The sequence below is a fragment of the Urocampus carinirostris genome, chromosome 16, assembly GCF_059441175.1.
Source record: "Urocampus carinirostris isolate Australia breed hairy pipefish chromosome 16, RoL_Ucar_1.0, whole genome shotgun sequence".
NCBI lineage: Eukaryota > Metazoa > Chordata > Actinopteri > Syngnathiformes > Syngnathidae > Urocampus > Urocampus carinirostris.
Window position 1 is genome coordinate 29604989 of NC_142364.1, and position 26915 is coordinate 29631903.

At 37.8% G+C, this 26915-nt stretch overlaps 1 protein-coding gene across 7 annotated transcripts in view; it reads left to right on the top strand.

Moving 5' to 3' along the window:
* The window catches only part of LOC148351000 (uncharacterized), an 86000-nt gene that overhangs the window by 26390 nt on the left and 32695 nt on the right, over positions 1-26915 (top strand). For 3 of the 7 annotated variants that reach the window (XM_088319840.1, XM_088319835.1, XM_088319839.1), the window contains exons 2-4: positions 10093-10206; positions 15626-15750; positions 26788-26905. Coding sequence is in view for 3 of the 7 variants with exons in the window: in XM_088319835.1 (XP_088175961.1) it covers positions 10093-10206; positions 15626-15750; positions 26788-26905 (357 nt within the window). In the remaining 4 variants the exon portion in view is untranslated. Of the gene's footprint in view, positions 1-10092; positions 10207-15625; positions 15751-26651; positions 26704-26787; positions 26906-26915 lie in introns of those variants that run through there. The other 4 variants (XM_088319841.1, XM_088319838.1, XM_088319842.1 and 1 more) reach the window with 3 other exon arrangements.

A 26915-nucleotide genomic window follows, 5' to 3' on the forward strand; every position in this document is an offset into this window, starting at 1 on the left:
TAAAAAGATCAAAACCAAAAGGTCCAAAAAAGCCACCCTACACTTGTATTGCTTCCCACAGTAACAGTAGCTGTCTAACTTACCAAACCTGATATGTTGTGTTTGTATTAGCCTGAAGTTAGTCAGAAGACAAACATTACCTCCTGCTGGTTTACGTGCAAATAAGACATGAGAATGGGTCAATAATAATAATAATAATAATAATCAACAACAATTCTTTTTGATGGCTTATTACATTTTGTAAAACTATCCAATTTTGCAACACAGCAGTGAAAAGTATTTGTCCTTAATTTGATTTGGCTGTAGTCCAAATATAAATGGCATGTGATTCCTTGAAGAAATTTATTGCGATCATTTTCGTCGCCTAAGAAGTAACATCACTGCCGGTCCCATAATCACAGTGCACGATGTTAAACGTCACATTTTTTTTGTTTCCTGTGTCACTGTCTTTTTTCTTCCAAGATTGCCAATTAATTATTATTGACAAAATTATCCCCATTCTTTAAGAGTTTTCAGGAAATTAAGGGCATCTTTAAAACACGATCAAAATTGGATAAAAGACAGCAGAATTGGCATAAACCAAGCAATGTTGCAACCTAGAACAAACTTCTATTGAAATTGTCCCTTTAAATAGCTAAAAATGCAAACCTGTTAACCTGCTAACCTCAAACCTGAATAATTCTTGTAAACCTTGACCTTAATTTTATCCTTTCAGCCTTACCAATCCACTCAACGTACAGTATTTCTCCAGACATATAGTGTAGGTCATGAAACCCATTTTACATGGTATAATTTTTTCCTGTAATGGATTCTCAGTAGTTGTAATTATTCTTCTCTGTTGTGGAGAAATGGCCACCAAGCTTCTCCTGAAATGAATCTTGCTGAATTTTTGCATTTTATAACGCCCATTTTTTTTCCTTCAAGTTTTAATGAGTGTTGTTTTGCATTATGCAGTACCTTCAGGCTTCAATTTGGCATCTGGGAGTGTTGGCTTGACTCCAAATCTGTGGTCACCCAGTGCTTATTACTCATTAAGCCTCGTCAGAGGGCCGAGTGGATGCAGCATTTGTGGGAGATGCACTGCTTGCAGAGTGGATGTTGTTTTTGTTGTTGTTTGTCAATGTTCTACTTTTTGAATTGATGTAAAAGGTGAAAGAGTTTAGAATGTGCACCATATTCTTTATACACTGAATCCAATTTCATTGTATACCCAATTACCACTATTACTAACTAAACATGATTACAATATATTGTATTACTTCTTGTTTTAACAGATTACGAAAAGTGTTGTATTTTCGTGAGGAGCAAATCATCATTAAAAGTAACCAGAATCAGAAGATCCTTTAATGAAATGTACATTTTTAGTGCAGGGGTTAGCACATTTGCCTTGCACACAAAAAATTCCCTGGTTCGTGACCAGGTGGAAACTTTTGTTGGCTTGGAAGAGAGTGGGCCACCACCAGGCTGTACTTGCCCAAGACACACCAGAGTAAATGGTGCCCCTACAAACTGTGTGGTTAAGGGATCCAACCACTCACCCACCACCACATTTGCAGCCATTTATTAATACAGTCGGCCGAGAGTGCTAGAGGAAAAATCTAAAAAAAAGTTTTTCATTTGCCTACTGTTGCAATAAACCAGCCTAGCAGACTAGCTTGTGACAGACTAGTAGGACCCTAGGGAACCTTTTGCAACATGTTCCTGTAAGACGGGTGACACTTTCGTCTTACTGATGCAAATTGAATAACTGGTTGATTTTAAATTCCATGTGTATTTCAATATCTGTACTACACACAATAATGAATTCTGATTACTCCAGAGCGGGGGTCTCAGACTCGTGGCCCGAGCGCTAATTGCTGATAGTTTGAGGCCCCAGCCTTTATTATTTCTTTGTTTCGTATTCCCCTTTTTGTCATTTTATTTTATTTTTTCCTTTTTTTTTTCTTTGCAAAAGGCTGAGGTAAAAAAGAAAAGAAAAACGCTGTTTTGATCACTTTAAGTTTGTCTTTCTTTTTGGCTCTCGTTTTTGGGTGCACAGGACAATAACGCAAGCAACATCTCGTCGTCAAATAGTACACACTTTCTCTTTGATATAAATGTGGCCTACGCAAATTATGCATTAATTTATTACTGATTGATTTATTTTCACATTAGTTCTTGATATATTTATTTATATCTTATTCAGTGTAGCATTTTAGTTTTTAACATATATTACAGAAAAGTGGCTTTTTTTTTTAAACAGAAGTTTTATTGTGGAAAACCCAATTCGGCCTAACCTCACCCCTACCCTAGGTCCGGCGGCCCTCAAGTCAAATCAATTTGAGACTCCTGCTCTAGAGCTAAAGCAACTCTGGCATTTTAAGCATTACATCAAATATTGTCTTCAATTCTTTTACTTGTGGTTAAAAGTGTTTGTCGTTTGTCTGCAGTACACAATACGTTGCTTAAAGTAGGTTCCTAAGTCCCCCCTCCCCTCTGAATTGTTGTCAGGCAACCGTGAGAACTCTGTGGTGTGCACTGACTACTGAGAAGTGCCTTATGCAGAATCCATTCACAATTGAATGTGAAATGTAAAAGGGACTATTCTACATTACAAATCGCCTTGCTTTAAAACGTTGTTACAAAAGTGTTCCAGGAAACTCCACAAAATACTTACAATGTTTTTATGAAAAAAAAATACCTTTAATCCAAAACTGATATAATGTATTCTGCATTATTTGTCAAAAATCCTTCCATGTGATTTTGTGGTTGTTTTTCTGGTTTGAAGGAGGAGAGGTTTTACTCGGGTTGGATTTTTAAACTAATGATACATACTTTTGTTGATTAAAATGCAATTATCTGTATTTTATATAGCGCTTTTCAAGTCAAGACTTCCCAAAGCGCCTTACAGTGTGCTTCACATTTCCCAACAGCGGCCGTGCAGCCATGTGAGGCGCTAACCTGCTTATTGGGGGTATTAGGGGTTCAGTGTCTTACCCAAGGACACTTCGACATGTAACACGGAGGAGCCCGGGATTTGAACTGTGATCTCTTGATCCCAAGACGAGCGCTCTACCTCCCGAGCCACTGCCGCCTTAAAAGCATGTTATAGTTTGGTTACCATCTCCTTAAAGGACTTCTGTCTACTCCCACACCCAGTTTCTAGTGTGTACTGGTTCTGAGTTCACCAGCAAATAAGATTCCGAGATTGGAGTCATACAGTCATTCGCGCATGCATTGCTAAGTCAAGTAGGATTCACTTGCACTCATGATTTTAAATACAGGGTTACAATTCATTTAAAGTTTTTTTTCAGTTGATTTTTTTCCTGAGAAATAAGTGATGTAAATGTTCTAAAGAAAACATTTACTACTTTCCCCCTGATTTTTTTTTAATGTTATGAAAATATAATAAATACATAAATAAACAACGGCACGCTGGATAATTGGTCAGCATGTCTTTCTTAAAGTTCTGAGTGATTAAGTTCAATTCCAGCTACCATCCTCCCTGTGTGGGGTTTGCAGGTTTGCCCTGAGTGGGGTTTCAGGCACTTAGGTTTCTGTGGCTGTTCAAAAAAGTTCTAACCATCTTTCTTCTTTCTACTGTGAAAAGCACACCGCTTCATTTAGTTCTTTAGCTTTTCAAGCATGTTTGTACGTAGGACCCTGAATAACGTTTCAAGGGTTAAATAGATAAGTTTCATTTACAAGCTAATATTTCCAGTTAAAAAGTGCTTAGCCCTGTGTCTTGGACCTATTAGCATTACTGCCCATTGGTCAAAACTATGCACGTGCGTTTAATACTACTTGAGTACTGTGCGAGCATTGCTGATTTTAGTGTCAAATGATGTGAGGATTTTCAAAATTGTTTGAAGATTTCTTTTGCATCGAATTGTTGTGGGGAACCTAACCACTGGCTTGCTTAGGTGGGTTTCATTTGTTCCTTTTATGTGGTGTCCCTGTAATCCAAAACTTCCTAGTTGGTAATGTCCTGAAAACAAATACTGGAAATCATTAACCATATTTAACTCAAACTTAAGTATTTTAGTTTATTCCATGGGGGTTTAATTTTTAACTTTACTTACTGCTGGAAATGTAGGTTTCCTTGTTGTCTTAAACCACTTTTGTCAAACTGATGGCCCGCCGACTAAATGTGGTCTGCCACATCGTTTCATTTGGCCTGCGAGAAAAGCCTTGGAAGATTTTTTTTTGATTTGGATCGTGTCAAATAGTGACTTTCAGTTTTAAATATGTCCACTTTATGTTTCCAAAGCTAAGCGCCACTACTTAAGCTGTATTTGTTGTCTACTTTTCATCAACCAGAAAACACGAGGGAACCGATCTTGTTAATTTACTTACAATAAAAGTCACTTACGTGCTGTTTACGGCAATATGAATTATCATCATTATTATTATTTTTAAATATCACCTTGGTGTTAGCCGAAGTTTAAATGAGCTTTTGGTCCAATAGTTCCTATATTCAGGTAAAGATTGTCATTAAAGAAAAATTGACTTTCCAGTCCGCATGAGTTTCCCTGACTTAAAAAATACTATTGGAAAATTAATTAAATTCTTGCTTTTTTTTGTGTTTTTTCCCTTTTTTAAGCCTACTATAGTTGATAAACACTGCTACAGATACAATTATAGTCAAAGAAAAATACTGAGAAAGAGTAAACCTTCAATAATTGTTTTATGATGAAATCTTACATCCCTAATCGTAATTTGCGAGCATTGGAAAAGACCCCCAGTCCTCCATCTAAGGCACACTTTTTATGCTATTTATTTACTAGTCTGGCCCCCATGCGAATGTTTATTTTTCTACCATGTGGCTTCCCTGACAAGTTTGACACCCCTGATGTTACACAATGTGCAGTAGAATCCCCAAAGTATGACTTAATCTTAAGTGTGGGATTTGTTCCATGCAGTACCTGCACAATCTTGTTAGCATTCACGTCATATTGGGCATGTCGATCTGGAGAAAGATATGACAGAAAAAAAACAAGTCATCAACAAGAAGGGAAGAGATATAAGCAGCACCGCTTACATCTAAGCTACCTGCCTGTTTAGGTGTGTCAGATTTGGCATCTTGCCGTAGTGATCCGGCTGCACAGAGAGACACACCCTGGGGTGTGGATCTGAGGCACAGGGAGGGGGCTGCCATGTGGAAATCCACGATAGCTTCCAAATTATTCACTATTTATTGAATCTCGTATGTATTTTTGAAATCATTCCAACTATGAGGAAACCCACCTAGAAAAAGATTAGCAAAAGCTTTATATTTTATTGTATGATTATTTATTTGTATTTGTCATTTGGGTGATATGTAATTTTACTTTGGAAACTGGAAGTTTAATTTTGGAGAGAAATCGGAAATTCTGCTCGCAATACTTAATGGAGCCAAAATGTCTTTTTGTTTAAATTGTTCAAAGAAAAGTCCAGTTGGGGTTTTGTCAAAGTTAGTCAAAGTTAGTCAGGGGATCCCGGAAGCACCAATTTTTTTTCAGCGCTAGATGGAAAAATTTTAGTGTTCTGTGACAATATGACGTCCTTTTTAATTACACTAAATCAGAGGTTCTAAACTGACCTGACTTCAGCACCCGCCATTGCACAAGTTCAAGCTGTGACCCAAATCAAGTAAAAAAAATCCACTTCTAAAATGAAAGAATCATGCAGATTGTACCCGATGTAGTAAAACATATCCCCACTTTTTTAAAGAAAATGACGAGCAAAACCAAAATAACGTATAGTAATAATATTCCCTTTAACACACAATAAGCTGCATTCTGTAATTAAAACCAAAACATTTTACTTCAGCAGCTTTAGACATTTGTAACAGACTCAACATGCACAGACATGAAATGATTTTTTAAATTTCAAAACAACTCAAAGAATCCTTCGGAGGAAGGTCTTTCAAAAGGATTTTGAACAGATTGTTTACAAACTAACTACTGTGCTTGTTTTAGGATTTGCAAATCCATATAGCCATCCATTATCTGCACCACCTATCCTCAGTAGGGTCGCGGGGGTGCTTAAGCCCATCCCAGCTATATTCGGGCAGTGGGCAGGTGACACCAGACAGACAATTCACTCGCTCATTCACACTTAGGGACAATATGGACCGGCCAATTAACCTGACATGCATGTTTTTGGAATGTGGGAGGAAACCGGAGTGCCTGGAGGAAACCCACGCAAGCACGGGGAGAACATGCAAACTCCACACAGGAAGGTTCGATCTCATGACCTTCAGAACTCTGGCCACACACGCTAACCACTGCGCTGCCATGCTGCCTTTTGCAAATCCTAGATTGCCTTTTGTTCACTCTGACGTGAGCGCAACAGGCCTTGTTGCAGTGTTGTAATAAATTATATTTTCATTGATACTTTCACAAAATGTAACGTGAGGAAAAGATTCTTTGATGAATTGTACAATTTTGTTGGTTAAGAAAAAGTCCTTATTTGTGCTCGAACGAATATTTTATGTGTAACTAGTCACAGACTACTGAAACAATTAGTCGAATAATCAGATAAATATGATTTTATTGTTAGATAGAGCATGAAGTTGATTTTGTTATGTGGAAATAATAAACACAAGAAAGTGAGTACAATTAAAATACATCTTTTATTAAACATACTTGATTTTTTTTTCAAAAAAATAAATCTAAAACCAATTGCATCACTTGGTCAGTAGAGACACTAATCCTTGAATAAAGCTTTGGCCTTTTTTTAGGGACAGGAAAATTAATAATACATTTTAGAATGGTAAACAAAATAAATTTTATGTGCATTTTGTGAAGTAGTATTCAGTGGTCAACTGCAAGGTCAGTAAAAAATACATAACAATTGTCAACCCTTTGAAATTGAGCGGTTTTAACAAATAACATTTGTCATTTCAACAACAACTGATGTCCGTTCTTCAGACTGACTGCATTTAATTTCAAGTACGTTTGTTAGGCACAGTCTGGCGTAATGCTCAAGCTCCATTTTATGACAACATATACGCCTATAAAATATACAAGTCATCAAAAGCATACTAGCTTGAATGTTACTTACATTTTATAGAGGCAAGTCCGGCGTGCTCTTTACATGTTCTTGTGTCACCGAGCTTTTGCCATGATACGCACGGTCTGCTTTGTAAACATTGAAAGTACAGACGCACCCCTACTTACGAACATTCGAGTTAGGAAAAACGGTAGATACGATCATTTTTTTTTAGGATGTTGAAAAATATCCGGACATTGCTAGAAGTTAGATTTTTTTTTTGTGTGCACTTTTTTCAGAGTACAGGATAGTACTGTAGTGCTATCCACCGCTACCGGCGTGTGGCGCTGTGAGAGCTCACCCAGTATCCACCGGCTTCCAAACTAACTGGCTTACCAATCTAACAGTTTAACTCCAAATCACTAAATCCAAAGAAATTTTCATTATCGGTGTTTGGGTAAAAGATGCTCCGCTTCCTCCCTCCGCCCCCTCAATGTCAGACGTTGTTTTAGCTTCTTGCCAATAGCTTACATGCTTTACAAAATTTCTCACTGCTTTTTGGCCAAATATTTCACTATTTTTAGCTTGTAATGTGCCGAACATGATGTTCTTTTCAGTGCCATTTTTTTCAGTTTTACTTTACTTCGCTGCATGTCGACAAAATGCGCACTTCAGCGTCAAACTGTTCATTTTGGCGCTGCTCTTGCAGCACACACTTGATTTGAGGGACTCTGCCCCAAGTAAACCCCAAGCTGCGTAGTTCAGCCAAAACGCACAGTTTGGCGCTGAAATATGCACGGCTGAAGCAAAGCTTTGTAATTTCTTTGGCGGCAAATTAAAGCTTCGAGTTTATTTCAGGCTCAGTTATCAAATTAAGTTACTCAGTAGGGTTTGGGCAGATTCGGGTTTATATTCCCGTGACTCGGGTTGGGGCGGGCTTAATTTTTTAGGCCTGATCCTACCTCTAGTTACCTCTTAAGACCCCATTGTGCTTGTGCGACTCTTATCAGGAATTATATTTGTGTAGAGAAGCCTCACTGTGTTGAAAAACCTTGTCTAGCGAAAATATTCAACCATGGAATTCATTGTCTAGTATATCTTATATTGATTTTTGTCGACAACGCCAACTAATCATTGCAGTCCTAGCTCAAATATGAACAAAGTCCAATTTGCATTCTCTTAGAGCCAGTTTTACCTTCTGCTGACTTTGCTTGCCCATTTTGGTCACTTGGTTAGGGAGGGGCGATAGGGTGTTGTTGTTAGGGTCGTCTCCATGTACACAGTAGTGCAGACCACCCACTGTCCGACATGAGAAGGCAAGCCCCTTTTAAGTCTGAGTTTGGTCATCGGTTTTAGGTCCTCCTGTTACAATGAATTCTTCACTCGCTCCATTTTTTCAAGTAAGTATTATGAGATAAAGTTTTAATCATGTGTTTTGTTGGTGACATTTTATTGAGATATTGGCCTTACATTTGTATTTAATTGTGCAGTTGTTTGCTACAAGCCAGGTTTGTTAGCGTTAATTAAATCGTATTATATTGATTGTTGTAACATTACATCCCCATCAACACACACAGGCTTTTCCATAAATTTTCTACAAAATTAAAATACAAATATTTGTATTATGCTTTAAAAAAAAAACAGGTCATATGTTTTTGTTACCCTAGGAACCCTTTACATCATTTCACATGATTTGTCAATCAAATGGTTGCATGTTGCAGTAAAATATGTGGGACGTGGTGAGTTGGAAAGTGTACATTTTTGTGAAGATGTAATTGCTGTAGAATTACAAGCGAAATGTTACTCATATGATATTTGACTTTTTAATTTTCAACTTTTCAAGACATGCTTATCAGCGTTGAAAGTACTTAATATTTTTGTTAGACACAGATATCAACAATAACCAAATAAAACCAATAAAAATATATAAACTATTATTAAAAAAAACGTAATCATACAAATGTTAATATTACTACTATTCCCCCGTTGCCGCTGTTAGTGTGTTAGTGTGTGAATGGGTAAGTGTCAAGTATATTGTTAAGCGCTTTGAGAGGTCTTCAGTGACTTGATAAGTGCTATATAAATGCAGACCATTTACCATTTCCCTTTTACTAAAAATAAAAGATGGGCTCAAAATATTCTGGTCCCCTCACTACCATCATTCGATAGCTCTTTTGGGCCACAAAAGAAACATGTTTTTCAAAACACTTTTTTTCAAGATAAACTATTGCATTTTATCCAAATGTATATTCTTTAAGTCCCCGTTTATTTGATCTAGCCTATATATCGCACAATTTTCCACATGCTGTCTTTAAAGTTGGACATCATTATCTCAATGTGTCACAATCATCCAGCCCACTCATGTTATGAATGCAATCACTCATTCTGTGAAAGGGGGGAATTAATCACCATCTGTAAGTCTTGTATACATACATTAATTAGCTTCCGTCTTTTGGATGATTCCAAAGGCAGATCTTCTCAGTTTTTACCTTGGTATTTAAATTATAAGAAATGTAATCACCACTCTGAATAATTAAATATGCTTGTGTAGGCAGGAAAGGTTTTAATACGCACACCATAGAATTAGTTCACGTTGGGGGTTAGTTAAAAATGCAAATTATTTTTTTAGACCTTTTGTGTACCTGTCGTATTCTTGTGGGTACCATCAAGTATCCACCAAAGAGACGTTTAGCTATTTTTGAAGTTGGTGTCTAATGTTCTACATCCACTTTAGTGTTCATAAAAACTGCGTTTTATTTGGAGAAAAGGATTACCTGCATTTTAACTGGCCAATTATTTCATAACTTTATATCACAAAGGGCCTGGTCTGTATCTTTACAAGATACACTCTCATACATTAGGAATCCAATAGTGATCCGAAATGAAATAACTGTGTGATGAAAGCTGAAGTCAACCTTTTTCAGATTTTTCAGGTTTTTATTTTGAGTAGTAATGGCAACATTGATGTTGCTAGGGTTTTTTCAGCTGATGACCAATAATGGTTCCTGGGACTAATGGTGGCCCACACAAAATATTATCATGACTTTCACTTTAAAATCCACAATGTGCAAACCAAAATTGAAAATATTTTATCAAAAGTAATGTGAATGAATGAAACCTTTTTTTTTTCTTTTGTAGTGTCCATTATTTGAAAAGAACAACGCAGAATTACCAGCTTCTCTCAACAGGCTTCACCAGCTAATAGAGGACAAAGTACTTATTGTATGTTCTGGTATCACAGAGGACCAACAGGTAGTTCAATTTCAAACCTTTTAATGTATTAAGTGCATACAAATGGTCCTGGTATTCTAGCACAAAGCAGAACTTTTTTTTTTTTACACGATTAACACCATTGGTGTTGCATGAAACCCTTCCACACCTGCTCACTGTGCACTTTGGGCTGTTTTTTGATCTTATACTTTTATCTAAAGCAACACTGGATGATTACTGTCTTACTTGTGGTGTCTTTTATGTTTCTCTATTGCCTTATAACTATTTGTTTGCAGCAAGACTTTGACTCTGCTCTTAGACATGTTAGACTTAATAAGTGTTGAAGTGATGCTGAAAGTCAGTTGGACAGAGATCAGATGCATGTCAAAGGTGCTCCTTTCATTGGATTACATCAGGGGTCAGGAACCTATGGCCAGAAATGGCTCTTTTTATGAGTACATATGGCTCGGAGATAACATTCCAGTCATGCTCATTTTTTCCTAAGCGTTCCAATATAAGAGCAGGCTCAAGTTTGCAGCGCCTTGTTTTAAAACCAAAATAAAGGTCAAAATGAGGCTCAATGTTTCTGTAAAATCCCATTCCCAAAGTTAATCGATTACTGTTCTTTAACTGTTCGGATAATATTAACTGTTTTGGTCTCATTTGAAAGGTGAGACTCTGAATTTCTGTCCTAAACTGAACTAATTAATGCAAGTGCTACTAACATTGAGCAATCTAAGTTGAAACACACAAGTCAAGTCATGTTTGTGTAGCCCTTGAATACAAGGAGTCTCAAAGGGCTGCACGGACCGCAGATTTTCCCCTAATCTAAAACCTACATCAGGGCAAGGAAAAACTCAAAAACTTCAATATGAAGAAAATGAAGAAACCTTGAGTAGGGACCGCACATGACGTTCTTATTCTCTCTTGACTTTTTTTTAATCACATGACTGCAAACGAGTGTAGCATGGGCATCTTAGCACGAAAATAGCTGGGACAGCACATGGTCCTAGGTCAAATTTTATCACAATCTGAAAAACTAAACGGTGTGTTCTACACATTTTTCTATAGGTATCTCAAAGGTATGTATTTTCCAAAGTGGCCATTTGGAGACGACCAGTTTACAGCCCTAAACTCTTTGTAACTGTGTATTCTGTTTGGCCAATTTTTTGAAATTGTGAAACAGTTGTTAATGTTTGACCTCTCTTTCCAGATTTCAAATCTATGATTATGCACTCTTGCGCGTGCTAGATGCGCATAAAGATGGACACTGGGTTTCATTTTTTCGGGCTTTAATATGATTACAGCCCATAAAATTGCATAAAACCATCTTCTGAATTGTATTGGCTAACCAATGTGTCAATCAACATTTGAATCGGTCATTATTAGCCAAAGATTTTTAAAGCTGAAGCCGGTCATGTGTTTTTTTTTTTTTTTCAATACAGGCCCTCATAGGTTGCCACAGGTTGAGGCGGGTGGGTTTTTTTTTTTTTTTAATCTGTCAGGATTATCGTGTGTTTTGGAGTAAATATTTTACACAAATGGAATCACTGGACTCTCGTGAATGTAACCAGATCATGTTTGGGTATAATCATTTCATAAGTGGAATTTTATAGCACTTTTGGATAAGTTATACTGTTTTCTGGTATCTTGTTTTAGACTGATCGTAAAGTTTCAGTGATAAGTACATTTTAAAATTGTCATTATATCTTTAATCTGGATCCCAAGAGTTTAAGCTTTCCAATGATATGTGGCACGACCTATTTCAGTAACTGGTGACATAGCGAGGACAAAACCTTTTTATCAACAGTCTGAAGGCCTGCAAATCTTAATATACATGATATACTGATCATAGCAACAGAGCTATCAGCTATGAAAAACAGCGGTGTGTTAAGGGATACAATTTCATATAAAATAGTACAGGTAAAAGGTAGGCATCAACGTTTTTAAGCATAATTCAATATGCAGAATCCCGATATTTAATTTGTATTGTATTTTGTAGGGGCAGCACGGCGGCGCAGTGTTTAGCGCGTGTACGGCACAGTTTTGAGGTCATTAGTTCGAACCTCCTGTGTGGAGTTTGCATGTTCTCCCCGTGCTTGCGATGGTTTCCTCCGGGCACTCCGGTTTCCTCCCACATTCCAAAAACATGCATATAAGGTTAATTGGCTGATCGAAATTGTCCCCAGGTGTGAATGAGCGAGCGAGTTGGCTGTCCCTTTGTGCCCTGCAATTGGCTGGCAACCAGTTCAGGGTGTCCCCTGCCCACTGCCCGAAGATAGCTGGGATGGGCTCCAGCGCCCACGTGACCCTACTGAGGATAAGCGGTGCAGATAATGGATGGATGGATGGATGGATGGATGGATGTATTTTGTAGAATGTAGATTATCGAGCGGACCTTAAAACCCAAAATTGGCCCGAAATTTGAAAGTGTGCTTTATAACCCAGTGCCCCTTGTATACCTCAAAATACACTGGATACGATTGGAAATCCATTCAGTATTTGTATGTTACTAAACGAGGCTCTATGGTATACTACAGAATTTGTGTAATGATTGATCAATCAAATTGTAACGCTGTCCAAAATTGCAAAACTTTATATGCAACAGGAATCAAACCCAGGTCGCAGTAGTGCGAGCGTCAATACCAAACCACTAGTTCACCAGTGGTACAGATGACATGCAGAAAGGAATTACATTTAATCTCATTACCATGCTATTTTTACGCAAAGCCTGATTTATCATCCAATATGCCAAAAATTTTTTTCCCTTGCCATGATTTATTACGTTTGTTTACGTCTTATAGGCTATTGAACCCAATAGTCGGGGTGGGAGCACTAACACTTTACTAATAGACCACCAGTATTAGAGATGACAAATGAAATAGTATTACAGTTTATCCCATTACTACACTATTTTTACTTGGTGTCAGCTACACTGATTTGCTCAGTGCATTATACGGTCTCTCCACCTGTGCATCACTAACCTCTCAGTTTAAAATGAATACATGCACTAAATACTTTGCATTGTATTTTGTTGAAATGCATTGTTTTCTCTATTCTCAAACATCCTTTGGTTAAAAAAAGTGGGGAGACTTTTTAACCTATCAGAATGCACTACATAAATCAATGTTCTTGGCATCGTGAGTAAAAAGAGTGCGATAACAAGATAAGTCCTAATGCCTTGTTTATATGTCTTTTGTACTCCCACTGCCACTATTCGAGTCCGATACGTGTTGCATACAATGTTTTGCAAATTAGATCAGTAATTTCAATTGGATTGATTAATCGTTGAACTAGCATTACTCAAATATGGTAGTATAACACAAAACGCACCACGGTAATGCATAGCTATTATTACTGTATGGATTTTCAATCTTATTCACTGTATTTTGCGATATACAAGGAGCACCGAAAGGTGTTTTAAAATTTCTGCCGAAGTTGGAGTTTTTATATGCGCTTTTTAAATTCTGATAATAACCACTGATTTAAGTTTCACTAACATGATCAGTTTCTGTCTGGGATCTTGATTGAACCAATCATACTTGAGCACATGACTCAGAGGCGTTGAGCGTGATCAGCATGTTCTGCCAGGGTTACTCATCCAGTCTGCTGTTTCCAAGTCGACAGCCGTCACCTAAAGCACTCGGACACGCCCACGCTACCTCCACCAACTTGAAATCCTCCCACATTTTGTCCTCGTGTGTCTCCTCTGCTCTTTGGGCGCCGTGGTCACCTCCTGCCTCCTCAGTCTGTCTGCCCTCCTGTCCTCTTGTCTTTCAGCTGGCGATTCGTGGCAAGCTTTGCTTTTACTCACCCTGCTGCCTAACGTCTTTCAGGCTGACATGTTTGTCTAGGAAAATGTTTTCCAGTTTTTCTTTTCCTTTTTCAAAATAGGATTCTGTTGCTTGTTTTGGACTCTAATATTTATAACAGCAGTGTCAAACGCGTTCGAGCTTGGGGGCCAAAAAACATTCTAATGGCGGCCGGACTAGTAACTGAATGGCATAAAAAGTGTGCCTTAGCTGGAGAGCTGGGAGTCTTGTCAACGGCTCAAAATTAAATTATGATTCAGGGATGTAAGATTCGATTATGAACCCAATAATGAGGGGTTATTTCCTCAATTTTTTTTCCCCCTTCACTTACATTTCATCTCTTGTAGTGTTTCTCAACTGTGTATTTGTAAAGAAAAAAACAAAACAGCAATTTAAGTACTTTCCACTAGAGTTTATTTAACTCGGGATAAACTCATTCAGATTGAAAAGTCACAAAAATAGCAAACAGACAGTAATTGAAATGATTCATTTAATGATTTAAAAATGTATTTATTTATTTCTTATTTTACATTTTTTTGAAAATGTATATCTGAACATGGGAATCTCAATGTTTCGTATCTATTATAGAAATGGGCTAAAGCATTTTCAAACTTCTGAAAAGATACCCAGGTGCTATTTTTTTCAATTGCCTTTTTTTGCATTTATTTTATTTTAAGAAAAATTCCAAAAAAAACATGCATGTTTGGGTAATTTGCCAGTTCGAACTGTCCCTAGGGTTGAATGACTGAGTGAATAGTATGTCTCTGTGTTCCCTGCAACTGGCTGGCAACCAGTTCAGAGTGTCCCCTTCCCACTGCCCGAGGATAGCTGGGATAGGCTCCAGCAACCCTGGAACCCAACCGAGGATAAGCTGAACAGATAATGGATGGATGGAACATCTGGATGGGTTTCCTCAATGTTCTCTGGTTGATAAATGTTAGTCAGCAAGTACATCTACAGTGGGTGCTTTGCTAGTGGCACCTGGGTTTGTCAACATCCACCGGATGTATTTAGAACTGCAGGTCATTGTGCTTGATTTATTTTCTCCCCCTTTGCACAACCTGGTGGCGCCCATCAGACTTAGCATTAAAAATAATATTACATTGTATATTATAGATTTACTGATTTGTAAAATAAGAAAAATATATATATTTTTTGAATGAGTACTTGCAGAAATACAGTAGAATTAGGGGGTAAAAGTATTTGCTTGCTACTAAGTGACGTAAGACTTGATTACCTCTATAGAATGCTTTTTATCATACCCATTGATCACACTTTCTTTATGAGCCTGACATGTTTCCTTACAATTAACAATGATGAAAGGAAGATGTATATCCGTATGAATTACAATAAGATGAAAATATAATATAACTAGTAGTTTTGACAATGAGCTAAATCGTCTGATATCTGGCCTGCAATTTTATTATTTTAGGGAATTCTTTTTCTGAAAACAAAGGAGAGTACATCTGCCAAAGGGGCAATATATTTTTTTACATTTTTATTATTTGGGTGGGGGAATTTGTATTTTTGCATTTTTATCCATCAGCTTGACAAGGATCTTGTCACTGTTGTCACTTGAAGCATTTTTGGGATTATAAATTAAAACCTTAAAAAAGGGTCAAAAACGTCATCCAATGTTTTTGTTCCAGAACATTGCATTTGTGGAGGATGCAGGAGGGCTTTTGAAGTTTTCTGTCTGGAGTAAAGAGTTGACCTCTCATCTTCGGCAACTGCAGACAGAGACTGAACAAGAGCTTAGCAACATACAGGGACAGTAAGTACAAGCCATTTGCAAAACATATGAAATTCACTGATTGTTAAGATGCTATTGGCTGCAGCCTTTAAACATTTAATATATGTTACAAGAGCTTTAGAATTAAATATGTTTTTATTTCTTCTTAAAAAAAGACAATTTTCTACTATGAAAGGTTTTACCATGAAATGTACTTATATTATCCATCCATTATATGCACCGCTTGTCCTCAGCAGGGTCGCGGAAGTGCTGGAGCCCATCCCAGCTGTCTTCGGGCAGTGGGCAGGGGACACCCTGAACTGGTTTCCAGCCAGTCGCAGGGCACACAGAGACCGACAACTCACTCGCTCATTTACACGTAGGGACAATTTGTAACGGCCAATTAACGTTGCATGCATTTTTTTTCGGAATGTGGGGGGGAAACCACACAGGAAGGTTCGATCTCATGACTTCAGAACTGTGCCGCACACGCGCTAACCACTGCGCTGCCCCCCTCCCCCACTTACATCATGTTTCAGTTAAACTGTTGAGTCGATTGTTTTTGCGCTAAAGCTGGCAGTGTTGTGTTTGTACCTGTTAAGGGGCAGCTCAATGCAGCTTTGGAAAGTTTCGCTACAGAGCCTAAATGGCACTGCGGAACTTTCACTTTATCTCATAGCTACATGCTGGTTGATTTTTGCTAGGAAATCAGCAAGTAGCTTATGTGTGTTTTTATGTTTATTTGTTTTTCTAATCCAAAAAAAAATGAGGCCTGTAGCTAAAGTTCACTTCTGTATTGTAAGACTTTCAAGTTTAAGCACATAAAATGTTCCTACATCGTAGGAATGAATGCTTCTGGCATTTTGTTTTTACCACTTTCTATTAGGTACTTGAACTGTAAAAAAAATCCTACAGTACATTATGTGACATTCCATGGAGATTGTTTTTTGTGTGCTTGTGCTGTTAAATCTTGTACTTTCTGTTCATGTTGTTTAGTAATTACCTGCAGGAGACTTTAATTACAGCCTGTGTTATCCCCTTTTACAAACTATTCAATCCCACCCAATGATCACATTTCCATACTGTAGTCTCCATGTTTTGAGAGATACATTCTTTCTTACCAGTAGTGCTGAGGAAAGGAAAACTCAGAACTGTTAGGTATAGTTGCAACAAAACAGTTTAAATCGGGGACAAATGGTTTCGAGTGGAGAGATAAAATTCTGACCTTAGTCCTTTGAACTGTACAAGATCACATATTTAAAAGCATTCATCAAATCAATTTATATAAAAGGATCAGCAAATAAATTGATTCTCGGTTCAAATAAAATTAATTACTACTGATGAAAAATAATGTTGGCTTGGAAAACATAGAGCAACTGATTGGCCATCTTAGTTGATATTATTCACTTAAACCACCTCTTTCATCGTCTGGTCCTTGCTTTGTCAAAACATTAACTTCTTTAGCCACATCTGCTGTTTTTACCGCTTCTTTGTTCTCAACAATAGTACAGATGGCAGAATTTGCAAGGGCAAATTACGAAGCAAGAGCACAGTATTACATGTTTAGCTGTTGATTTACTTATTCTCTCCATCAATCTATCCATCCTCCTAACTGTTTATCCTTTTTATGTAAAACAAAAAATACCTGCACGGCACATTTACAGAGCAATGGAACGAGTACAATCAAGGAATTTAGGTTTACAGATCATCTGATCGATCCGATGTAAGTTAACCCATGTGTTAGTAAATTATTATTTTTTTATGACCAAAGCTCAAATAAGACAAGAGCATACATATATATATATCACAAAAACATTCTCTGAATTTTTTTATAAATTCATTGATTATTATTACGGTCTCCTTAATATTGTGTTTAAAGCTTAGGTTATTTACAAATGCGGTATATTTTCGTTTAACACCGATAAGTGGTAATTAATGTTGAAAAACTATAGAAATGGCAAAAAAAAAACTTTTAAACAGGTGAAATTCTCAAGGTTTTAAAGAATGTCAAAGGTCAAAATGATGAATTGATTGTATAAATACTTTGAGATTATTCTTGAATCGATTAGTTTTTAATCCAGTAACTTCAGAGGACAAAGTTACTATAGAGAATGGATTTGATTGATTTTGTCAGCATCTAATGCAGGGGGGACGAACAAGTTTGACACAAAGAGCCGAAATTTTTAACTGTGAGAGTCAAATAGCCACACCACGCACTGACCTGCCATGACAGACAGACACACAACCACACACACAATTAAAAACATATTTTCCCATAACACACTCCTCTCCTTACAAGTATTGTTCTTGTGTTGATTTCAAGGAAAGTGTCCACCCTCAATGAACAGAAAAATAAAAATAAACATGAAACAAGGCAAACAGCCACAGTTTATAGAAAATATGATGAGGCAAAGAGCCACATTCTTATTGGCCAAGAGCCGCATGCGGCTCTAGAGCCACATGTTCGCCACCCCTGATCTAATGCTTTAAATCCACCCCTGTTTTATCTCAGGTATTTTTTTTACTGTCCAACAAACTATCATCACAAAATGAACATCCTGGTGTGTAAAGCTCTATTAAAACTTTTGAGTAGTACCAGTTCAAACGTGTTCCCTGTTACCGTTATTTGGCAAATAACTGCTTTAATCACCGCAGGCGCTTTAAATGTGTAACAACTGGAAACACTTGTGGTTTCATGAATCATAAGAAAACCAAGAAAGAGTTATATTTGTATTGTGGTGTTTTTATGTGAGGTCTGGGTAAAGTTTATTTATACCAAAGGTTAATAATATTTTATAACATGGATTTCAAGTATCCATTCAGCAATTGTGTACTGTCAAAGAAACAACTGGCATACAATAGGTAGACTGCAATGAAAATCCAAATTATTTCTTGGTATTCATCAAACTGTTATACAGTAGTTAGAAATTAAACAATTTAGTCATATTGATTTAAAGTAAATCCTAATCAATGTAAACATGTGATTCATTTAAAATTACAGTACTGTTTATACTTTCCAACTACAAAGTTCAGGTTCAACTAAGAAATCTTCAAATATCTTAGGTAATGATAGTCATATTTGACAAACAATCAATCAATCGAATGTTTGATGCTGGAAAGATGGACAAACTATCGAATTCGGTGGAAATATTGAAAAACACGTGTACTGTAATAGTTTAATTTTTATTTAAGTTTGTGATATGTGCCTCACATCTGCCCTCTTTTCTCTTCTCCTGCCATGACAGGTTATTTGGCAGATGAACAATTGATTTTCACGACAGGCAAAAACACAGATCTTTGTTTAAGGTGTGCCAATAAAGTCTGCCCACCCTACTGGCAGGGTTTTATGTCACGCTTCCTGGAAATCTCTTCCCTGGAATTTCTTAGCTCTAACTAACACACTGACTTAATGTTTTAGCCTCGATAAAACAAGTTTAGAACTACCGTATTTTCAGCACGAAAAGGCGCACCACTATAAAGTTTTGTGACATGTTTTTCAAACGCTGCTGGACTAAGGCGCATGGAATCACAACTACAATAAGAAGTAGGGTTGCATAAATACAAATATAGAAATTAAAATCATTGATTTCATAGAACATAAATTAAGATTATGATATCTGATTCCACCACTACAATGAATTAAATTATTCATAAATTGTTACCATGCTGTCCTCACTCTAAAGGATCCCCTTTCTCATCAGCTCGAAAGCTAATGAACGACGTCCCATATAATCAGACTTCTTTTCTGCAGTTGCAGTTTATTAGGACAATGGCCGTAACCATTACCCTTTTAAGGTTGCAGTGAAACTAAAAACTAAAAAAGTACCAATAGCTTGCTAACTTTGCAGATAAATTCTAATCTAAGCTAAGACATGTTAAAAACGTTTCAAACAGTGCATAATTTCTTACTCATTATTACTTTACACAAAAATGACAATATGTTTTATACTTGGGGACAATTATTGTCTAAGGCAACAACAAAAGAGGATTTCCAATCATTTTTCAAAAGTCGGCCTGTGCGCTGCCTTTAAAGTTCTGCGCCCCTCTTTTGTTTACTTTTAGCAATAAACAACCAGTTAACCACTCTAAGGGGCCGGTCACACAGCCGTTTACGGCTGAATCACGGCTAAAATTTTGCGTTTTTTTTTGCCCGTGGTTGCCCGCGATGGAAAATGCGCAAAATTGGCCAACCCGCTTTTCATCGGTGGTATGCCCGCAAAACAGACGCCGGCGACTGTTGCGCTTCCTCATCGCGTCATTTCTGCGCCATTTTCTCGTGTGGACCACGGGTATAAAAGCTTCCGAGCCGGTGTTGTGCCCAAATCCGACTCCTACGCAACACAACCACCCGCCCACCCCCTTGCGTGAACGCGCATTCTGCTGCGATCGCTTTTGTTGTAAGCGTGCATTGACGTTGGTGACTTTTTCATCCGCGTTAACAAACGCATTTTGTAGAATACGATCGCACTTTGTTGTTTAAATAAACGCGTTATATAGACTAGGATCTCCCAATTGTTATAATTAGCTCGCTTTATAGTTTTAATAAGCGTTTTATATAGAATACGATCACTTTCGTTGGAAGCGCAGCAGAATGCGCGTTCACGCGAGGGGGGGAGGATTTACCGTTCGATTACGTTCACAAAAAAAACAAAGACGGAATGGTTTAAGTTGTATTACATTTCCAACAAATGCAAGATGAAGTGGTTTTGGTTATATGTTCGCCATTACATTCCCTAAAAGTGAGATAAAACGAGGTAAAAGTGGTTGTAGTAGCGACGGGATGCAAATCTCGGCAGGGATGCATTTCTCGGATAACACCGGGCTGTAGAAATCATAACCGCTCAAGACACAGTCCCGTGAAGATCAAGATTTTAAGCTATGGCATCATTTTTATTTTATTATCTTGAAAAGAAATGTCAAGAAATAAAAATGGATTAAGACGAGGTCACTGCGCTGACGGGGATCCATGTTCACCCCCTTGACGTCTCGAGCACAACTGACGTGTGCTCAGCAAATCGCGCTGTATATACGCGGAGAAAGGCGTTTGACTGTCACACGCGTAACACGCTAATTTCACGTAATAACACCGCGATATAGGCGCAGAACATGCTATTACCATGCTCCACCCACGATTACCCGCTGAAATTTCCCGTCCTACCCATGTGTAACCACGCCCTGGGCGCGGCCAGAGCACGTCGTTCCGCGTCATTTCCGCGTCATTACCTCGTGTTGACCACGTGTGCGGCACGCGGTTTAACACGTGCTCAAACTTTTGAGCAGCTCAAAAGTTTTGCGCGCGGCCAACCACGTGTGAATTTCCGACCGCGAGTAAAGCACTGCTGTATCTCGTCTATATGGCGGTCTCAAAACGTCCAACAGCACCCAACAGCATGTACTTCACGGCCAGAAATTTCTGGCCGTGGTTCAGCCTTGATACGCTCGTGAAAGGCTGTGTACCCGCGCTCTGAAGAATTGAGCAGCGCAAAACTATTTCGCGCTGCAACCCGCGGGCGAATCTCTGACCGCGTGTTAAGCACTGCTGTATCTCGTCTGCATTGCGATCTCAAAGCGTCCAATAGCGTCCGCCTCACAGGCAGAAATTTCTGGCCGTGATTCAGCCGCAAATGTCTGTGTGACCGGCCCCTAAGACCACTCTGTTTCTCAAAGGCAGAACAGGTACCGTATGCAGTGGGTATTTCAGGTGCGCCTTATTGACTGGAAAGTACTTTATATAGAATATGTGCCCGCTATACGAGGAGTTCGGAAACCATGAAATCAAATTATTTTGATTATTTTTTTTCTTATTTTCTGAAGAGCCACACCATATATTTTAATACAAAATTCAACAAAACCCACTCTTAACACAAAAAATTATTCTTCAGCACATTATATTTCACTTTGTGACGTTTGATGATTTGATAAAACCCTCCCACAGTTACTTAAAGGGATAACCCAAATTCTAAAATATACAAAATGTGAGAAAATAGCACACTTTTTCTTTTTTTGCACAATGGACCCGTTTCATTTCTATATACCAATTATTTTCCAAAATAATTCATTTTAAAGAAGGCCTGTCTCGTCTTTGACTTCCTGAGCTGTGATGTCATGTGAAGGAAATCATCACCCAAGCCACCCAGTCATATTATTGGTTTACATGTTAATTAGTTGAGGAGATGTTGAGATTTTAAAGTTTTGGTAATTTTTGTGAAGAATACCTAGGCGTTGTGTTGCAGGTGGGCGCAGCAATGGTACAACAAATGGCGAGCAGGTAAAATGGGGCGAACTGGATAAAAATAACACACAGTTACCAGGGGCTAAACAAGCTGGAAAACGGCAGTTTAGCGAGTTGCCAAAAAGGGCTAACCAGGACCAATCGGCCGAAAACGGAGGGCTGTCCGACCAAAAGTATGGGTAAAGGAAAACACTGGAAAAGTATGTTGTGCAAAGAAATATATTGGAAATAAAATAATAGCAGTGGGCCAGGACGTAAAGTGTTTGATTCCCGACTCCTCCAAGTTAAATCTTGGAGTGTCCTTGTGCAAGACACTGCTGAATCCCTGATGCCCCTGATAAGGAGGTTAGGTGCCTTGCATGGCTGTGTGTGTGCATGTGTTCGTGTTCGGAGCACATTGTAAAATGTCCTGGGAGGTCTTCAATTACTTGATAAGAGCTTTATAAATGCAGACCATTTACTTCCATAATTGTGCCTATACTGAACGTTATTTACAACTCCATGGAATATACTGTATTTTTTTATAATAATTGATTTTACGAATTATATTATAAAACAAACTGAAAATGTCTTTTCAAATATAATTTTTCTTTGTCTCTTCTCCTCTTCTTTTCTTCTACTTCTGTTGTAATGACAGCAGCAAACCAGGTTTAGTGATATTGACAGTGTGTAACACTATCTGATGTGTGGAATTGTATTTTGTCAATATGTAATCCCATTTAACGCATTTCTCAAGTCACTTTGTTTAGTTCTTCTGTAAGATAGATAAAAAAGATAAAGGGATGAACTACAAATAATTCATTTTAAAGCTTGAAACTTGTATTCCCAACTAACATGGGGTCTCCAACCTTTTTTGAGTCGAGAGCTACTTTTTGTTATTAATTAGCGCAAAAAGCACCCAGTTTCATATGGATTTGTATCATAAGAACGTATGATGTTATTGCTATGTTGATACAATATTATTACCAGGTTTATTGTTGGATGTAAGGTTAAATAAACTCAGCCAAACACGAAGTTAATTTTTTTTTTAGAAAATAACAATAACCAAGCACGGTTGAGCTATTTTCAGAACAGGTCCGCAGGCAGCTCAGCTGTCCTTCGGGGGCACAATGGTGCTTACGGGCACCACGTTGGAGAACCTTGATGTAAACCATATCATATGTCATTTGAGACAAACTGCAGGTTTAGACTAAAATAAATAGGACAACCATACCCACATTGATTCATCCCACCCTGACTGACATCAGGCATTAGGTAGAGGACACCATATACTAATTTACAGCAAATCAAAAGGCACACATAGACACATACCCCTATGTAAAGTTTTGAAGTCACCAATAAACCAGCCATGCATTGTTTTGGAATGTGTAAGGAAAACGGCGGTACTAAGAGAGAACCCATGCTAGCACAGGGAGAACAAGCAAACTACATGCAGGGCGACCGGTGGCTGGTGCGAACGTGGGACCTCTGAAATGCAAGGCAGACGCGCGTCATTCATTTTGTTGCCGGGAACATTTAGAATAGAACAATATATGCCAGTACTGCAGCTGATTTCTTAGCGCATCAGCCCCACAGTGCAGAGGTAGAGGTTTCAATTCCAGCCATGCTCTCCATGTTCTCCATTGATATTCTGGTTTTCTCCTGCATTCCAAAAGCATCCATGAATGGCAGGTCCAAACTGCCCCTAGGTGTAAACGGGAAGTTATTTTTTTGTCTCTGTGTGCTCTGCAATTGGCTGGCAACCAGTTATGGGTGTCCACTGACCATGCCCAGAGACTCCTGAGATGAGCTCTAGCACCCCTGGATGGATAGAATATAATTGTCTTGGTTGTCATTGATATCAACTTGGTGAAACAGTGACTGCTACAAGGTTAGACATGGCACTACAGGGTACACATGTTACAAATACTTAAAAAGAGAAAAAATAAGGTAAAAGCTGTCAGGAAAAAATGGGCAAACATATTTACAACATAGTGCTTAGAGACTTACCCATGTTATAAAAAGTTATTATATAGTGCACATTAACAATAGTGCAATGAAAAGTAGTGCAATAATATTAGCAGCAACAGAAAATCTGTATAAGTTGCAAGATACATATTTCACAGTTTTGCACGCTTGTTTAGGGTGGTGATGACCCTGAGAAAGAACCGTCTCTTAGCCTGTTTGTCCTATTTTTATGAGACCTTTTAGCAACTACCAGAGGGTAACAGTTCAAAGAAGTGGTGGCCAGGCTGAGAATAGTCCCCTATAATGTTGACAATTCTGCTGTGATATTGGAAGCCGACAATGTTTTCCAGACTGGGCAAAGGGAGGCCAATGATCTTCTGGGCTGTGTTGATTACTTTCTGTATGTTTTTTTTTTATGTCCGCTGTCGTGCTCCCAGCATACAACAAGGTGATGCTGTATGCCAGAATGCTCCCCAATGTGGCTCTGTCAAAGGACACCAAAAATTGTTTGTTTGGAAATTCAAGAATGGAGACAAAACATTTTATAGAACAATAATAAGATGTAAGTCTTGACTGCTGTGGAAATACAGAACTATTACTATAATATAAACACTTCAATCATATTAAGGATTAAAAGTAATTTTACCTTAAAAAGGAAGTCAAAGCAAAAATATAATTTACAAACGTTTTGTCTGGTCCCTCAAAAGACTTGTTTTCCCTTTCTTTCAAAGTGACATCGCCTTTGCCATCTTGATAACTTGTAATGTAGGAAATGCAAAGCATGACGTAAGCAGCCTTTCTCGTTACACATGTGGTATTTACTGCAACACCATATAAATACACACCTTCAAATAATACCCAACAATGAATGAGTCGGCAAACTTGTTCCTATCAAGGTATGTCCTGGCACGCAAGGCATAACTGCAAAACATTGGCTTAATTCCACACGATTTACTTTTCTTAGATGTGAAAAGATGTGACAAAATGGATTTTTCAATTGAACATGCGAAATCATGCATACTTACTTGGACATTTTTGCCTATCCTAAGAAGTAAATTTGTGTTTTTTTCTATCCTACTTTGAATCTATTCAACGGTATGCAATTCATGAGTAAACACACAATTGAGATGCATTATATGAGCGAAAATGTTTACTGTGGACAGGCTGCAAGTGGTGAGATAGGCCAAGAGTAGTGCATAAAAATTAAGAAATCCTACTCATTTTTCACCTGCAATTATGGATTTCGTCACATACATTCATATAATTATGGAGCCCCATTTACAAAAGCACCATATCAGAACACACTGACAGCTGGCAGAGTGTGTTCGGGCGTATGTGTTCGGACGTGTATGTTCGGGCGTGTGTGTGTGTGTGTCTGTGTATACGTACATTTCACGTTCTTTTGACACATTGTTTACCAAGTTGCATATGCCTGTGTTGTTATCCGTTCATGAAAATGTGTAAAATCGAACTAAAAACAACAGGCCTCACACAGCCATGCATATGTGTGCGCACATACCCGCTTGAGTGTTAATTAGGGCGGTTTCTATCTAATTTAATATTTTACTCCGTTGTCACACTTTATTTTTGTGCATTTTTAGGTTTAAGCAGGTCGCATAACTGAGGAATCTTTTCTTTTTCTGCATTCCTCTCAAGCAACTGTGTCCAGGCTCATCTCCTGGAAATATACGCGTGGTCAACATGGATGTTTGCTGCTCAAATATAATTTTACAGAAAAAATAACTGTTAGCGGGGTATGATTAAATGACAAAGAAACAATGTCCTGGTTTAATAAATGGACCATACTCATTTAACCCCATTATTTATTTTAGTTTTGTGACTCAAATCTTTGTTAAAGCTAATTTATATTAATTTTTTTGTTTTACTCGGTGCATAATGTATGTTGATCCTATGTGGCTAATCTGTATATTCTTTTTTTTTTTTTCAATGTTAGGTAATTTCATCTTCTTTTCATATTTAAGTTCAAAACAATTCTTAAAATTCGAAAAATATATGCCACGTAATAGCAGATATTTTTATATTAAAGGGACACTGTGTAAAATTTGACCTCTAGATGTCACTGGATCGTGTATTACACATATATAAGAGTGCTACAAAGCACAAGGAAGAATACAAACACACACTAAAAAATTTTCTTCTCAGTTTTTTGTTGTTGCCTAACCTTTCACAAAGTTTTTGTTTTCGGGGGTAAACTCCGAAGCAAGATGGCAGACTATCATTTTAGCTTTTTTTAGGTGAGGCTCAGGATATGTAAATGTGAATGTCTCGACCTCTAAGTATTTAACCCTGGAGAACCAAAAGTAACCCTTCCTTTTCTTTGGAAAAGTATGACCTGTGGGTTCTCCAGGGTTAAAAATTGCACATTTATTTGATTGTTCATGCATTTTTGTTTCTTATTCTAATCAAATGTTTTTTTTTTTTTTTTTTATCAATGACATTTTTTTTACAACTAGGAGGTGCTAAACAATACACGATATCCGTTTAAAGGTCCTTTAACTGTACAAATAACAAGATCCAAATAAAAGGAAGTGATTAAAAAGTGATTTAAAATACTCGTTATGGTGTATTGAAAGTGTATTCTGCTGGTCTTTTATACTTGTTATTAACTTTCCGTTGTGATGCCAAAACTCATAAATAGCAAGTATTGCAGTAATGGACAACATAAGTGTTGTTAACATCCATCCATCCAGCCATTATCTGCACCGTTATCCTCAGTAGGGTCGCGGGGGTGCTGGAACCCATCCCAGCCATCTTCGGGCAGTGGGCAGGGGACACCCTAAACTGGTTGCCAGCCGGTCAGCTGTTAATATATAATGTGAAAATAATATTCTAAATGCATACCCGGGTCAATATGGAAACATGTACCTGTGTGTTGTCAGACAACTCCACCTTGAAGGCCGTCTGCAGCAGCTGACCTCAGAGTTGTTTGTTCTGCGCGAAAAGAAGAAACAAATCCAGCAAGACTTTACAAGTAACCCCACTCTTCGGGCATCCACCGTAAGTCAAC